This window comes from Pan troglodytes, chromosome 22 (genome assembly GCF_028858775.2).
Source record: "Pan troglodytes isolate AG18354 chromosome 22, NHGRI_mPanTro3-v2.0_pri, whole genome shotgun sequence".
NCBI classification, from domain to species: Eukaryota; Metazoa; Chordata; class Mammalia; order Primates; family Hominidae; genus Pan; species Pan troglodytes.
In genome coordinates this window covers 26205984-26222579 of record NC_072420.2, presented here as the reverse complement: position 1 = coordinate 26222579, position 16596 = coordinate 26205984, and the positions used below count along the sequence as shown (strand labels likewise).

The 16596-nt window shown below is 36.4% G+C and overlaps 1 protein-coding gene across 4 annotated transcripts in view; it reads left to right on the top strand.

The window, feature by feature from the left end:
- Positions 1–5433: 5433 nt before the first annotated feature.
- Positions 5434–16596, top strand: part of LOC744313 (putative uncharacterized protein encoded by LINC00158) — a 46818-nt gene continuing 35655 nt past the window's right edge. Inside the window, exons 1-4 of one of the 4 annotated variants that reach the window (XM_016938440.4) lie at positions 5434–5651; positions 6818–7061; positions 12169–12261; positions 16014–16106. In XM_016938440.4, coding sequence (XP_016793929.1) covers positions 5514–5651; positions 6818–6925 — 246 coding nt within the window. In that variant the 5' untranslated portion in view covers positions 5434–5513 and the 3' untranslated portion in view covers positions 6926–7061; positions 12169–12261; positions 16014–16106. Of the gene's footprint in view, positions 5652–6817; positions 7062–11865; positions 12262–16013; positions 16107–16596 lie in introns of those variants that run through there. The other 3 variants (XR_010154484.1, XR_008541478.2, XR_010154485.1) reach the window with 3 other exon arrangements.

The following is a 16596-nucleotide window of genomic DNA, read 5'->3' as shown; positions in this document are numbered from 1 at the left end:
GATGTTAGTTTGTATTTCTCTGGGATCAGTGGTGATCTTCCCTTTATCATTTTTTGTTGTGTCTATTTGATTGTTCCTCTTTTCTTTATTAATCTGGCTAGAGGTCTATCTATTTTGTTAATGTTTTCAAAAAACTGGCTCCTGGATTCATTGATTTTTTGAAGGGTTTTTCGTGTCTCTATCTCCTTCAGTTCTGCTCTGATCTCAGTTATTTCTTGTCTTCTGCTAGCTTTTAAATTGGTTTGCTCTTGTTTCTCTAGTTCTTTTAATTGTGATGTTAGGGTGTCAATTTTAGATCTTTCCCACTTTCTCCTGTGGGCATTTAGTGCTATAAATTTCCCTGTAAACACTGCTTTAGCTGTGTTCCAGAGATTCTGGTACATTGTATCTTTGTTCTCATTGGTTTCAAAGAACTTATTTATTTCTGCCTTAATTTTGTTATGTACCCAGTAGTCATTCAGGAGCAGATTGTTTAGTTTCCATGTAGTTGTGAGGTTTTGAGTGAGTTTCTTTATCCTGAGTTCTAATTTGATTGCACTGTGGTCTGAGAGACTGTTTGTTATGATTTCTGTTCTTTTGCATTAGCTGAAGAGTGTTTTACTTCCAATTATGTGGTCACTTTTAGAATAAGTGCGATGTAGTGCTGAGAAGAATGTATATTTTGTTGCTTTGGGGTGGAGAGTTCTATAGACGTCTATTAGGTCCACTTGGTCCAGAGCCGAGTTCAAGTCTTGGATATCCTTGTTAATTTTCTGTCTCATTGATCTGTCTAATATTGACAGTGGAGTGTTAAAGTCTTCCACTATTATTGTGTGGGAGTCTAGGTCTCTTTATAGGTCTCTAAGAACTTGCTTTATGAATCTGGGTGCTCCTGTATTGGGCGTCTATATATTTAGGATAGATAGCTCTTCTTGTTGCATTCATCTCTTTACTATTATGTAATGCCCTTCTTTGTCTTTTTTGATCTTTGTTGGTTTAAAGTCTATTTTATTAGAGACTAGGATTGCAAACCCTGTTTGTTTTGTTTTGTTTTGTTTTTTGCTTTCCATTTGCTTGGTAAATATTCCTCCCTCCCTTTATTTTGAGCCTATGTATGTCTTTGCACATGAGATGGGTCTCCTGAATACAGCACACTGATGGGCTTGACTCCGTATCAGATTTGCCAGACTGTGTCTTTTAATTGGAGCATTCTGCCCATTTGCATTTAAGGTTAATATTTTTATGTGTGAATTTGATCCTATCATTATGATGCTAGCTGGTTATTTTGCCCATTAGTTGATGCAGTTTCTTTATAGTGTCGATGGTTTTTACAATTTGGTATGTTTTTACAGGGGCTGGTAGTGGTTTTTCTTTTCCATATTTAGTGCTTTTTTCAGGAGCTATTGTAAGGCAGGCCTGGTGGTGACAAAATCTCTCAGCATTTGCTTGTGTGTAAAGAATTTTATTTCTCCTTCACTTATGAAGCTTAGTTTGGCTGGATCTGCTATTCTGGGTTGAAAATTCTTTTCTTTAAGAATGGTGACTATTGGTCCCCACTCTCTTCTGGCTTGTAGGGTTTCTGCCAAGAGATTCGCTGTTAGTCTGATGGGCTTCTTTTTGTGTGTAACCCGACCTTTCTCTCTGGCTGCCCTTAACATTTTTTCCTTCATTTCAACCTTGGTGAATCTGATGATTATTTGTCTTGGGGTTGCTCTTTCAAGACTTATCTTTGTGGTGTTCTCTGTATTTCCTGAATTTGAATGTCAGCCTGTCTCGCAAGGTTGGGGAAGTTCTCCTGGATCATATACTGAAGAGTGTTTTCCAACTCGGTTCCATTCTCCTAGTCACTTTCAGGTACACCAATCAAACACAGGTTTGGTCTTTTCACATAGTTCCATATTTCTTGGAGGCTTTGTTGTTTCCTTTTCATTCTTTTTTCTCTAATCTTGTCTTCACGCTTTATTTCATTAAGTTGATCTTCAATCTTTGATATCCTTTCTTCTGCTTGATTGATTCAGGTATTGATACTTGTGTATGCTTCACGAAGTTCTCGTGCTGTGTTTTGCAGCTCCATCAGGTCATTTATGTTCTTCTCTAAACTGGTTATTCTAGTTAGCAATTCCTGTAACCATTTTTCAAGGTTCTTAGCTTCCTTGCATTGGGTTAGAACATGCTCCTTTAGCTCAGTAGAGTTTGTTATTACCTACCTTCTGAAGCCTACTTCTGTCAATTCATCAAACTCATTCTCCGTCCAGTTTTGTTCTCTTGCTGGCGAAGAGTTGTGATCGTTTGGAGGAAAACAGGTGTTCTGGTTTTTGGAATTTTCAGCCTTTTTGGCCTGGTTTTTCCTCATCTTCATGGATTCATCTACCTTTGTTCTTTGATGTTGGTGACCTTCGGATGGGGTTTCATTTGGACATCTTTTTTGTTGATGTTGATGCTCTTCCTTTCTGTTTGTTAGTTTTCCTTTTAACAGTCAGGCCCCTCTACTGCAGGTCTGCTGGAGTTTGCTGGAGGTCTATTCCAGACCCTGTTTGCCTGGGTATCTCCTGCAGAGGCTGCAGAACAGCCTAGATTGCTGCCTGTTCCTTCCTCTGGAAGCTTCCTCCCAGAAGGGCACCCACCGGATGCCAGCCAGAGCTCTGCTGTATGACATGTCTGTTGACCCCTGCTGGGAGGTGTCTCCCAGTCAGGAGGCACGAGGGTCAGGGACCCACTTGAGGAGGCAGTCTGTCCCTTAGCAGAGCTTGAGTGCTGTGCTGGGAGATCCGCTGCTCTCTTTGGAGCTGGCAGGCAGAAACATTTAAGTCTGCTGAGGCTGCCCCCATAGCTGCCTCTTCCCCCAGGTGCTCTGTCCCAAGGAGATGGAAGTTTTATCAGTAAGCCACTGACTGGGGCTGCTGCCTTTCTTTCGGAGACGCCCTGCTCAGAGAGGAGGAATCTAGAGAGTAAGACATCATTTTTCCAGTACATGATTCAAGGTTGCCATGTCCCTCATCTGGATCAATAGATTAGCTTCCTGCATCCTTTTGACCCTTTTCTAATTTCTTATCTGCACTGTAGCAAGGCTGGCATTTTGAATTTCAAGCCTCATCGTATCATTACTCTTTAAAAATATTGAATTGTTTGTCATTTTATTGAGTAAAGTTCAAAAATTATTGTCCCAGAAAATCTACGATAAAGTTTTAATTTCTGGACCCTAATTTCTACGCCCCATTTCACATCTGGCTTCTCATTTAGCTACACAGGTCTTTTGTGTTCTCCTTGGTCCAATCATATGCTTTCTGGCCATACAATCTGTTCTGTTTACTTGCCCCTCTCCCTCCCACCCCTCATTCTCAGGACACTATTCTCTTTCAGAGAATTTACCATAATTGGGATTTATTCATATAATCCTTTGATTATTGTCTGTGTCCACCTGTTAGATCAGAAATGCCAAGAAGTCTTAAAGGGCTTGTGTTTCTCTTTTCCTTCACTATTGCATCTCTGTTGTAGTAAAGTGCTGGCACATAACAGAAGCTCAACAAATGAAGGCATTGTCTCAACCAATGCGCACATCAACCCTACCTCAGAAGTATTTTCATTCCTCAATTTCCATGTGCAGCCAGAGAGGTTGATTTGATTCATCAGCATGCCCAAGACTGCACAATCAGTAGAAGGAAGAACTTGGAACTGAAAGCAGGTCATGCTGTTTTTACTCTTCCACACTACATTTTAGACCTCCCTGTTTCTTAAGCTTGGGGGTGGATAACAGGAACCATGTGACTATCCTACTCCACTCCCTCCTTTTTTGTTATTAAATTGTACTGGAAATTTGGGCTTTCAGTGATTGTATTTTTTTCTGAACATGCATTTTTTTTTTTTAGAAAAATGAACTGACTAGTTTTTTTTTAAATGAAATATGATTAAGAGAAAATAATCTCTGATGGGGCCATAACCAGCAACTTTGGATATTTTTCATTAAGTGGAAGAAAAATATAGACTTTGGCAATTGAGACGATCTTCATTAATAAATAAAAGGATTGTTCCAGACGTGCTATAAAATAAATACATTGAGAAGATGTGAAAAGCAAGAGGGTTTAATACACAGCCAAAATTTTAGTGTCTCTATTGGTAATAATCAGAATAACTTGTTTGATTATACCATTGTGATTTAGTTGGATCACATAATATGTTGGTATTTGGCCCTTTGGGGCCACGAAACAACATTTTCTTATGGTTCAATCCCCAATAATGGGAGATTTTTCTCTCCCTCCTCTGTGTCCCAGGAAATGCTTCATTTCCCATGAGCCCATTGAAAAGAGGCTGACTTAGGTTGAATTTGCTGACAAGTGTGTTGGTTCTTCTTTCTTCCCCATTTCTATATGTTTGTCCATCTTCCATGTGGAAGCTGTGGACTAGTTAGAGGTAATCTGCTACTTGATCAAAAAGGATAAAGAAGTTCATGAAACTTCAATGACCTCTGTACTTACAACTCTCTTTTAGAGAAAATGGCCTGAAGCAGCATCTTCCTGCAACCTTTTATATGACATTTACTCACATTGAGTGAAAAAAATGGGTTCAATGGATTGGACCAGAAATCAGGAGGTAAAGTGTACTAGTGAGAAGGAGATGAGAAATCATGTGAATTAAGAGAGATGATCTCAGTTTCCGATTTTCCAGTTCCCAATATATTTATAAGAGGTCTGGGTGTATTTTATTTTTCACTTGTGAATGTCTATGAAGTTGTCCTTTATAGTCTTCCAGCAAAAATGTTTTTATTTGCCCTCATTTGGGAAAACTTTTTTTCATCACTGAATAATCCCTGACCAGCACAAAAATTAAATGGGGGTAATGTCATGTATATAATATAAACTCTTAAAGATAACGGAATACATCTACTTAAAAAGAAAAATGTTCTTTCTCTTGTGGAACTTAGGTTTCAGAATGGAAATGTATTTTATATTGGCCGATTGGACTGGCTGTGAAAGACCAGTAACCAAGCAAGAGAAGTAGATGTTGCTTTAATGAGGTATAAACTATATCTTGTTAAATAGGTCTTATCTTAGACAAGTAGTATAAATGCACACCCAAACATCATTCATTTGCAATACAGAGGCATTTAGAAGTGATTCACATGGATTTTTTCCTTTTATTTTTGGAAAGGATTAATCTAAGCTTCTGCTGTGTATGGACCTGTGGCTACATTACAAAATTCAGTTGTGAAGCTATAAAATCAATTAGTCTAGACCTCAAATCTTATTTCCTATGAAAAGGCGCAAACTTGTAGCTGTATGAACAAGTGTTTTTGGAATTTTTTTTTTTTTTTTTGCTAGAATGGAGAGAACACACTGGAGATCACAAATGCATTTATTCTTTTTCACCAACTGTTTCATTGGCCTTAAAAAATACTAGGCTAAACTTAAGTGGTAAAGATCTGAAATAAAAAGATTCATCTTTATGTCTGAACAGCAATTTTTCATAGGTCTCTAATATCTTGCATTTCCTTATCTATGGATAAGGAGATCTGAAATTGATCTACATTTTCTTTAGTAATGTTTTCTCTGTTTATTGAGAACAGATATCTTCATCTCCTTCATGCATTATCCTTAGTAACAGATGTCAGTAGGATCCAGAGCCATTTTGGAACTTTACCAAGGATTAAGGATGAGCACAGATCACATCAAGAGTCTGTAAGAAGACGGTATTTCTGATTTAGACCCATAAAGACAGTATCTCATAATTGTGAGCAAAGATTGCATTTGAAGGATTATGTTTCTTTTTCCTGACAAGATGTTGCATACTATGGAATGTAAATTTTTGTGATGATTGGAGAGGAACTGAGCTCCTTTCTAGCTCAGTTCCTTTCTAGCTCAGTCCCTTTCCAATCACCATAAAATGGAAGCACAAACCTTCAACAAAATATATTCCTTAGCTGAGCTTGAGATTTTGCATAGCCTCTCATTTATTCTTTCTAGAATCAGTAAAGTGCATTAGGATTCAGAAGACTCCACTTGTTCTATTTGCTCTCCATTGCATTATGACTTCATCAGGCACTGCTATCATGGGGCACTGGTAACAAATGTATGTACTTTCTAAATACTTACGATGTAGTAGCTAGGTGGCTACATGTTGGGCAAAATGGGATAAGACAATATCATTTTAACATGCTTCAAGTACTATGTCAAGGTCTTACTATGTACTATTTCATTTTAATCCTAAAAAAAAAAACACTCAAAAGAAGGTATGATCGAGTATATTTTATAGATACAGAGGCTAGAGTTCAGAGACATGAACCTACCTGGCCCCCTCTGCACATAAACAATTATTAAGTAAGTGGATGTTTCGGGAGTCAAATCCAAGTTTATTTTGTTCCAAATCTGCTTCTCTTAATTAATATATTCTGCTGCTTCCAGATACCATTATTTACCTTTAAGTGACTGAGATTCTAATGATACTGGTAAACCTGTTAGTAATAAACCGAGCAGGTTACGATGAAAGAAAGTATAGACTCTAAGAGGCTATAGAGAAGGCACATAAGCTGGGTTGACAGGATGAGACAAGGCATTCTGGAGAAGGTAATTGTGGTGGGGGAGTAACAGGCAACCCACAGTGATGGAGGGCAGCCATATTTCAGTCATTGGGCAGGGAGTGTGCACATTCTGGAAACAACACATCATTTTTGTAAAGTTGGGACCTAGAGTGAAAATACGGGAGTGATTGAGGATGAGAGTAAAGGGTAGGAGCCTTGTATGGCATCATTTATAGCACCCTTAACAGATTGGATTTTTCTATAAATCAATGGGAAGATGTTGATGATTTTATGAATACGAGTAATATGATTGAATCTGAATTTTAGAAATATCACTTTGGAGGCTATGTGCAGATCAGATTTGGAAGTGACCAAGACTGGAGGCAGGGACACCAGAGTTTTCTGTTAAAAACTGGTCCATGCAAGAAAAGATGACTCCTGAAATAAGACAGTGATCATTAGGATGAAGAGGAAGAGAAGATTTGAGGAATACTTAGAACAGAATTTACTGAATTTACTGGTTGAATTGAATGTGAAGAGGAGATGAATAAAGAAGAAAACACCCTCAAAGGTAATAACTAATTTTCTGTCTCGACTGAGTGTTTGATCAAACGAATGGCTATTCAGGAGGAACAGTTTATTGTGAAAATGATGGGGTACCTCTACAGGACACCCAGAGAGGGAGGTTTAGGATAGTACATATGTATCTGGAGCTCTGCAGAGAGGTCCAAGCTAAAGATATCCTTCTGGAACTCATCAGCATAGAGGTGGTAGTTCAAGTCAGTAGAGAGGAAGAGAACTTTTAGGGACAGTGTGAAGAAACAGAAAGGAGAAGATGAGCAAAGAAGCTCCAACATTTAGAGGGTGGGTAGAGGAGAGGAGCCTGTGAAAAGCATGTAGGTTTATTAAATGACTATAGTCAATAAAACAAAGGGAGGTGAGAACGACTAGAAGGGATGAGGAGCAGCTTCATATTCTACAGAGAAGTGAAAAAGTCTGAAAAGAATCTTTTGGATTTAGCACCAGAATGATGATTGAGATAACATTTCTCTTCAGTTTAATAACTTTTGTTCCTCAAAAAGTTATTAAAAAAATCCCTATCACCTCCTCATGGTGATAGGGCTTAGTGTGGTTAGAGTTGGCTCAGGAGAGAGGCGTAAGTTCAGGGTTTATAGACCACTCCAATATTCACAAAAGAGGTGGCATAGTAGAAGAGATTTTTTTTTCTCCTTGAAATAAAATTATAAAAATAAGCCTTATTTAATATCTTTCTCTGTTTGTGTACCCCACCCAAGGAAATCAAGGGATTTCTCCTCATTAGAAGGTATTGCCCTAGGAGTAAGAATTTATCCCTTTCCACTTTCAGAGCCCCCTCTGAGCATACACTATACAGCAAACATTGGATGAAGAATGTGTATTTTCAGTTTCAGAAGCTGTGAGTGTTCAAATTATATGTTAGTATATTAGCTTTAAGAACATAACTTCTACCACTCAAACAAAGTTAGAATTGTGTTCTTACACCTTGTGACACTGAGCAATGAATCAGAAACAGAAATTTTCAGTGCATGAGCTTGAGTCAGATAGGTCTGTGTTTGGACACCACCTCACACTTTCTAGGACATCATGGGGAATTAATTTATTTTGGTTTCACTTTCTTTGTAGGGGAAGTGGGAATGATGATATCTACCTTGTAAGGTTTTCATAAGTAGTTAAGGAGATAATGTACATTCAGCATTTAAACAGTTCTGTGCAAATAATCACTGCTCAATAAATGTTAACCGGTATTATTTTTATTCTAATTTTAAAAGTCAACCTTTCTTCTCTGCTTTGGGACACATCCTTGATTGTGGCTTTTCAGACATTGCTCCCACACCTTGCCACACTCCACTCTTCTTAGGGTCCTCAGTCTTTCCTTTTTAAATTCTTTCTTGTTACCAGTCATGCCCAGGGATCACTTGCCTTAAAGAAATCAACGTTTTTCTTTGGATATTGATACCTATTTAATAAACTTAAAATTTATTTCTCTTCATGATCAACTCTTATAATGAGTAGTCTGTGCTTACTCTCATTTTTTTCATTTCGTTTTATTTGTAAACTTTGAAATTGAATCTTAGCCTACTGGAACATAGACTCCTGAAATGGCTCATTGGTGACATATTGCTAGTGAAAATAAATGGCCTTTTAAAATCTTCCACCTCTTGGGTCATTCAGCTGCATGTGATTTTCTTGAGAACCTCGTCTTTGAAAAACTTCTTACTCTTCTATTATGTGTCACCACAACATCTTCAATCTTTTCTTCACGGGTCCCGCTTTTCCCTCCTACATCACAGTCATTGGAGTGTCTCAAGGATTGGTCCTTAGCTTTCTCTTCTCCTTTTTACACCAATCCCTTCACAGAGTTTTATCTACTTAGAGTTTTTACCATGCTTTTGATGATGAAAAGCATCACATCTACATCTGTGTTGTGACCTTTTAACTCGTACCCAACCTCCGTATCTGCAAATATGGGACCCCCTAGAATTCCTGTCATTGTCTCATTGTCTTCAGTAGATAAGGTCAACTTTCACCCTTTTTTTGAGCTTAACTATTTTTCAGTCAACAAAGACTTCTACCCTTAAAAAAATTATTTTTTGGCTGTACCATTCAGATTAGAATCTGCCTTAAACTATGTGAAAACCCTATCATCCCTAGCTTCTGTGTGCTTTGAGGTCAGCACCCACATTTATATTTCTTGTGTGACATTCAAATACTTCACAATCAACTACTGTGTCCACTTAAAAAAAAAGTCAGTGTTGTAGATGAAAAACAAAACATAGGTAAACATCAGATTAGAAATACTATTATTATACCCTAGAGTGGTCTAATACTTACTTGGGAATTTGTATTTATTGTCAGGCTAAAGTTTGTTTAATAATATTAATAGACATAATTAGAAGTGAGATTTAAGTGATTAAATATTGAGGGTCATATAAAACAGACATACTAAACAAATTTTTTTTTTTTGTTAATTACTTGGCACTTGAACTTAATATAATTTAATGTGTTTCTCCATAACTCTGGTTAAGAAATGAATGGGAAATTTTCAATGGAAGTATTAAATGGGGTATTTAGCAAACATTTTATGAGCCACAATTTGAAGAATGTTGTTAATTCTTAATATAATTACTTTCATTAAAATCCAGTAAATCTGATTTGTGCAGTTAACTAGAAAAAAATGCTTGAGTAGTAAATTCTCTGTTGAAGAAATATTTTGCTTTGTGTGGTATTGAGCAAAGCTTTCTTAAACTTTCATGTTTTTCATTTGAAAAGATCCAGACTAAATCTCAAACAAATGGTAGATTTGGTAAAGTCAAACAAAACACTTTTTGGAACAGATCCGCCCAAAAAGGAAGCAATTTTTCATAGATTTGAACAAAAGGACTAAATTTCCCTTATTCCTACTTAGTATACAGGTCAATTTCAGTACATAGACTTGTTTTGTGTATTTTCTGGTTAAGAAATGACTTAAATTCTATTATGGATAGGGATACTTAGTAGGCCTCTTCCGGTGGTCAAATAATAATTTTGATACTATTTGGGGCTATATGTTAGTATATCGAAAGTCCAGTTTGAATTATTTTCGACAGCTGAGTCACCACAGTGATTTTGCAAATGACTTTTATTTTTTCGCTTTGATTTCTCTATCACAATTCAAAGAAGGATTTTGATCAGACACTATACTAAATTATTTAATAATGAGAAAAATTTGAAGTCATTAACAAGAGAAAAGTTGAAAACTAATAAAGTTTAGCAGAAATTTTGCCGAGAGAGATGAGGGCCAGATGTGGCTGACTTACAGCTGAGACAAGTCAACAGCATCAATGTTTTATCTTAGTCTATCCAAAAAAAAAAGTGTCTCCAAGATGCCATATTTATGCCTCCAGGTATCTGTTTTATTTGATGTGTTGCTACTGTACTTTCATTTCTTCACTTCTTTATTCTATCAAAAATATGTGTATTACAATTTGCAATTGTAAAAATTTGGAACCAGCCTGAATGATATACCATGGAATACTACTCAGCAATTAAAAGGAATGAAATAATAGCATTTGAAGTAGCCTGGATGGAACTGGAGACTATTATTCTAAGTAAAGTAACTCAGGAATGGAAAACCAAACATCATTGTTTTCACTCATATGTGGGAGCTAAACTATAAGGATGCAAAGGCATAAGAATGATACATTGGACTTTGGGGACTTAGGGGAGAAGGTAGGGGATGGCAAGGGATAAATGACTACATGTTGGGTACAGTGTACCCTGCTTGGGTGATGGGTGCACCAAAATCTTGGAAATCACCATTAAAGAACTTATTCACGTAACCAAACACCCCATGTTCCCCAAAAACCTATTTAAATAAAAAATTGACAAATTAAAAAAATAAAATAAAATGAATTAATCATAAAAAACCCCAAAACCAAAAAACAAAAATAAGTGTATTAAATACCAAATATGTGACCAGATACCAATGATTGGCATTGCCTCTAAAGCAAGTGAAGTTACAGCCCTGACTCTTGCTAAGTTCTTCTCATTCATCTTTACCCACACCTTATTCCCAGATGGGAGTCACTTGCAAGAATCACAAGATGTGAATGTGGGTTTTATACTTTGGGGATTGTGGGATTCATGGAAGTTACAGTTGGGAAAATATGTATCTGGTTTTGAACCCATTGTATTTCCTCTGTTGTCTCTATACTGGAAACACCAAGGAATTCAGTAAAAAGAGGTAGAACTTGGAAAGGCTGAAGCCCATTTTAAATAGATCAAGTCCTCCCGGAGTGGGGGAAGATGGCCACTGTGAATTACAAGACTAGGCTAATGATGCTGTAATATACATTTAGGTAGTAGTTGAGATGTAGAAGGTGGGAGACCCAAAAGAAAGTTAGCATAACTCTGTTTTTTTATTCTTTTTCTTACTGTAATGAATCACCTGAGCTTCCTCTTTCAATTCATGGGGTAATCCTTAAATAACTACAGGAGAAGTGGGCATAATTATAGATAGGTTCATTCTTTTCAAGATATTTTTATTCCAGCTATGCGTTTCTTGATATTGTGTCTCCTTTCTCTCTCTTATTGTCCTTTATGTTTACACTCTGCATATTTTAAAAGAGTGATTCCTTTTCCTTGTAAATAATTAGAAATCATAGAAGTTTCTAAATAAACACAAAATAAACAATGGGATGGTGTCTCCTTTTATAGTTAAAGTTATAAGATTGTAGAGAAAAATGATTGGAAATAGGTTGATTCCATGAAGCTAGGAATAGAAAGAATAGAAGGGAAGAGGATTTGCATGGCACTTTTTTATGATATCTAAAATCCAAGTTATTTTCATAGGGGCTTGTCAGTCCTACAGAACATTCTCTATGTAGAGAGGAAAGTCACTACTGCAGAAGAGATAACCTCCTAGGGTGCGTCCCCAGGGATCCCAGCTTCTTCAGGCTTCTCTGATCCAGTAAAAGTTACAAAACTTACAATCAGTGGGGAATTTCCTTATTTGAAGTCTTGCCACTTCAGTGACTTTCTAAATAGAAATTAGAGAACCCAGAAAGGTTTTGAAAAAATTTTTAGTTCTTCCTGGCAATTGCATGTATATTTTTTTCTGCATGTTATTTGGATGTGAGGAGCTGTCATTATTATTTTAGGAACAAATATGAAACAATCTCTGGAAAATGGAATTTGATTTTGATTCAACAACAGGAGAATTCTGTTTTTCTCCAGCAGCTCCACGATAAAAGGTATGTTCAATATCATTGAGAAGAAAGGCTACAAATGCTGCTTTTTCTTCACAATTATCATTTGGAATAAGTATAGTGAAGGCAAACTTTGAATAATTAAGGGCATAAAATTGACATGTGCTTTGCTTTTCTTGATATTAAAAAAATGTATACTATGGATAGTCATCTAGAAGTTTACTTCAAATTTCCACTGACTTTCTTATGTAGAAACAGATATAATATTCCTTTTCTAAAAAGTGAAAAAGGGAAGTGACAAAGAACAAATGTTTCACGGTTCATTGATTATAGGACCGAAAATAAGAAGACTGCATGTGTGATATGTGTGTATGTAAAAGTGAACGAGAGAAAGAGGCACAGAGAAAAAGGTGTTTGAGGCAGAAAGGAGAGTTTTTGGTAAATAAAAAAGGCTCATCTATACTTAAAACATAAAAGCTTAAAATAATGCAAAGTAGAAAAACATGGCTATAAGGGAATACTAAGAAGAGAGAAATTGGTGAGATAGGATATTTTCCATAACAATTTTTAAAGGTCATAACTATATTTTTATTTCCTAAGCTCAAAGCTCTATGATTATAAATAACTGACATGACTAGGTTCTGGTCACAACTTTGAACTTAGTTAGATTTGATTTTTGTGTTTTTCTTCATCTATCTACCAAGTTGATCACATTGTTGATAAAAAGGATTTAGTAAAACTAATGTAATCATTTATAATAATATTAGATTAATGAATCAGACCAGAATAATTCTCTAAAATGGTTTAAAGTCATTTAAATTAAATCTATTCAAACGTCTTTATTCCAATGGTACTTTTCTTAATATTCTCTCTCTTTTCCCTTTCTCTTTATCATTTTAATTTAAATAATCAAAAATAGAGTGGTTAAAGGGACCATGCCAAGATACTGGTAAATATGAAACTATTCTACTTATATCAGAATTTTTATTAATACATTTGTGTTCAAATAGAAATCAATTTCCCAGGATAAATCTTTCTTTGATTTATAAATTGTTAACTATTAGACCTCATTTCTGGTGCTCATAGATATGTAACATATTAGCAAACTCAGACATCACTTTTCTTCCTTCCTTGTTCAGTTAGCTGTAGAATACAAAAAGAATGGTTTCATGCTGACTGATTGCTGTCCTTCATTCTAGTATATTTATAGACCTAGCATACATTATGAAGCTTCAAAATGTTTTCCAATATAATATAAATAGCAAATTTAATTTTGAACCTATTGATATTTGGAATAAACATGTAGCACAATGTTTGACCCATAGTAGATAATCAATTAGTTTTTGTGGAAAGGATGAAATCTTCAAGTTGACTGTTCTAGAAAAATTGGCTAGCTGAAATTTGCTCCATGAACATAGACTACTTTCCTGAGCTTATATAGTATTTTGCAACTTCCTGCTGTAATTCAGAACTAAACCAAAGCCTCTTAACTATAGATGTGTCTGAACCAATCTATCACCAATTCAACAAAAATGCTTAAAAATAGACCAAGAATTATTCCTTTGGATAAGTAACTGATATACTAGTTTATATTTAAATTAAAAAATAATTCAGACTTATAAATTGAATGCTACCAAAGTATACAAAATTAAAAGTAAAAATAAAAAACATAACCTTAAAGCACATGGCTGTTGTTGAATTGGGAATGTAGACAAGCTACTGTTACTGTCGACAGTACTTGCCAAGGTCAGGTTCAATTAACGGCCAATGCCATGAGCAGGGCATCAAAACCACCCACCTTCACAAAAAACACTTGCAGGCACCAGGCACCATGGGCACATATTCAAGAAGAGGCCAAAAACTTAGAGAGAAGCAAAGGGACTCTCATATTTCCCCTTATTTCCATATTGTTTGTGATGAATAAAGCCTTAATATTCATAAATATCCAAATAATTCTAATAAACTACTCAAAACATACTTTTTAGATGACAAAAACACACGTAAAATGATTTTTTTTCTGGAACATCAATTCCCTATGGTTTCAGGGAAGATAAATATTAAGTGTCTTAGAGATACATGAAACCTCCTGGGTTTCATGTTTGCCACCAATTGATGAATCTGTCTTTTCTAATAAGAAATGATCCTAATATTCTTGTAGGTTATAGAATTTAAAGAGATTATAAAAATCACTCCTTCCTTCATTCTTTAAATCATTTACGAAATACAGAGAGTCTCTTAAGTTTGTAGTGGGAGTAGAGAAATAAGAAAGACAGAAATAGCCTGTCTTCATGGGATGAAACGTGAAAGTTATTACACCTAAAAACCGTGAAGAAAAAGCTATCATCAGTTCCAAAAGTTGGAGGAACATTTCAGTTAGACAGGAAGAATAAGTTCAAGAGATCTATTGTATATCATGATGACTATAATTAATAACAATATACTGTATACTTGAAAATTAATGAGTGTGAGGTAATGCATATGTTAATTTGTTTGATTTAGCCATTCCACAATGTACACATAAAATTAAACCACGTTGTACACCATAAATATATAAAATTTTTATTTGTCAATTCAAAAACAGTTGGAAGAAACAAACGAGAAAAACAGAAGCACACAGCATGGTGGTTTGCTTTTTACTACGGTCTTTTTCATGTTCTTCTATGCACCTGTAACGCCCCCTTCAGGCATTCGTGTTCCACTTTCTAGGCTGGGCTCAGGGAGCCATCTCTGCCTTTTTCTAGTGCCTTGTGTCTGTGTATGTACCTCTCTCATCCTCACTATGCTATTAAAATCGATCTCTTTATATGTCTGTTTCTATCAGTGAATTACACACTTCTTGAGGGTGGTGACAGATATTATCTTTCAGCCCTACTCATCATGATGCAATTGAAAAGTGGATGAGTTGATTTGCTGAAGGTTGAATTCTTGGCAGGAGGCATGATGAAGAAGAAAAGCTTCACTTCTCTGGAGACAGGAAGTCTGAATTCTACTCTGTGGCTGCCACTTACAAGTACATAGGAACTGAAAACAAGGACACCATGTGAACTTGTGTGGCCACTTTCAATGCTGAGCAGTGGCAGATGCTTTTGGTACTTTGCATCTCTTCCTCTCGGCCCCTTACTGATTTCAGCCACTGTGTCAGTGGACAATCTCTCAGAGTTCAGAGACTCATCTCTTGCTGGCAGCTATCTCCTGTTTTCCTGGGATTTGGCTCAGGAAAGAGGACACTGGAAGAGGCAGGGATTTTTGTCCTTGGGCAATCATTAACCAAGGACAATGGGAAGCTGTTGGAGAAAATTTTCAGCCTCCTGTCTTTGGCCAGAAGTGGGAGAGGTGGAAGGGGATGACTGCAGGGCATTTGGTTTGCTTCTCAGAGGGCCTGGCAGAAAAAACCCACATTTATAACACAGCCTTATGTTTCCTTTCCTTCTTCTCACTCTTCTGCTCATTTATTTCAGCTTCCTGATATCTCCTTCCAAATAAACCACTTGCCCCCAAGTCTAAGTCCTTGTCTTAGGCTCTGCTATGGGGAAGACTCAAACCAAGACACCAGCCTAAGCGGCAGGGTTCTTAAGTGGTAACCTAATAAGGCCAGTACTTTTCTGTTTTGTTTCCACATAACACGTAATATGATTTTCCTCCCAGCCTGTGCATGCATTTTCTCATTGATGGTTAGGTCCAGCCAAGGACAACTTGACGGACTATTTTTTTTTTTATTGTCATTGTCTTAGAATATCTTCCCTCTATTTACTAGGCAAGATTTATGTAATTTTTGTATTTGTCTCATTTGTTGACAGGGAACCCTGAGCAGAACACATGCACAAACTCATGCCATACCCTAAGGGACAAGGTTCCCCACATCTACTTGGAAATCTTCGGGATGCTCAATGGTAAGTACTGTAAGTTGCAAGATTTCAAAAATATTCAGGAAGAAGAAATTTGTGAGCCAAGTAGCTCCAAGTCATTCAGCCTTCTGAGGTTATGCTGTCCTTTCAAATACAAATTCAATAAATGAGCCCTTCCTCCACAAATTCAATAAGTGATGCAGTTGGCTAATACCCTTTCTCGTATTTCCCTGAGTCAATGAGTGAAAAGAAGTGGGTACAAGATGCTCTTGGCTTATATATTCTCCCATTTGACAAACTTCCTAGTATCCATTTCCTATATCACTTTCTTTAGCTCTGGAGCTATTATCCTCCTGGTACCTGTCTCCTGCCTATACCAATTCATTCCAAGCCAGAAAGGAGTACCTTTCCTTCAAAACCTTCTGTATCATTAACTCAGGGCTGTAACAGAGAATTTACTTTACCTGAAGGTTTGGTCATATAGCACAAATAAGGAAACGACCTCAAATAGAATAAGTGAATCAGCTTTCCTAAG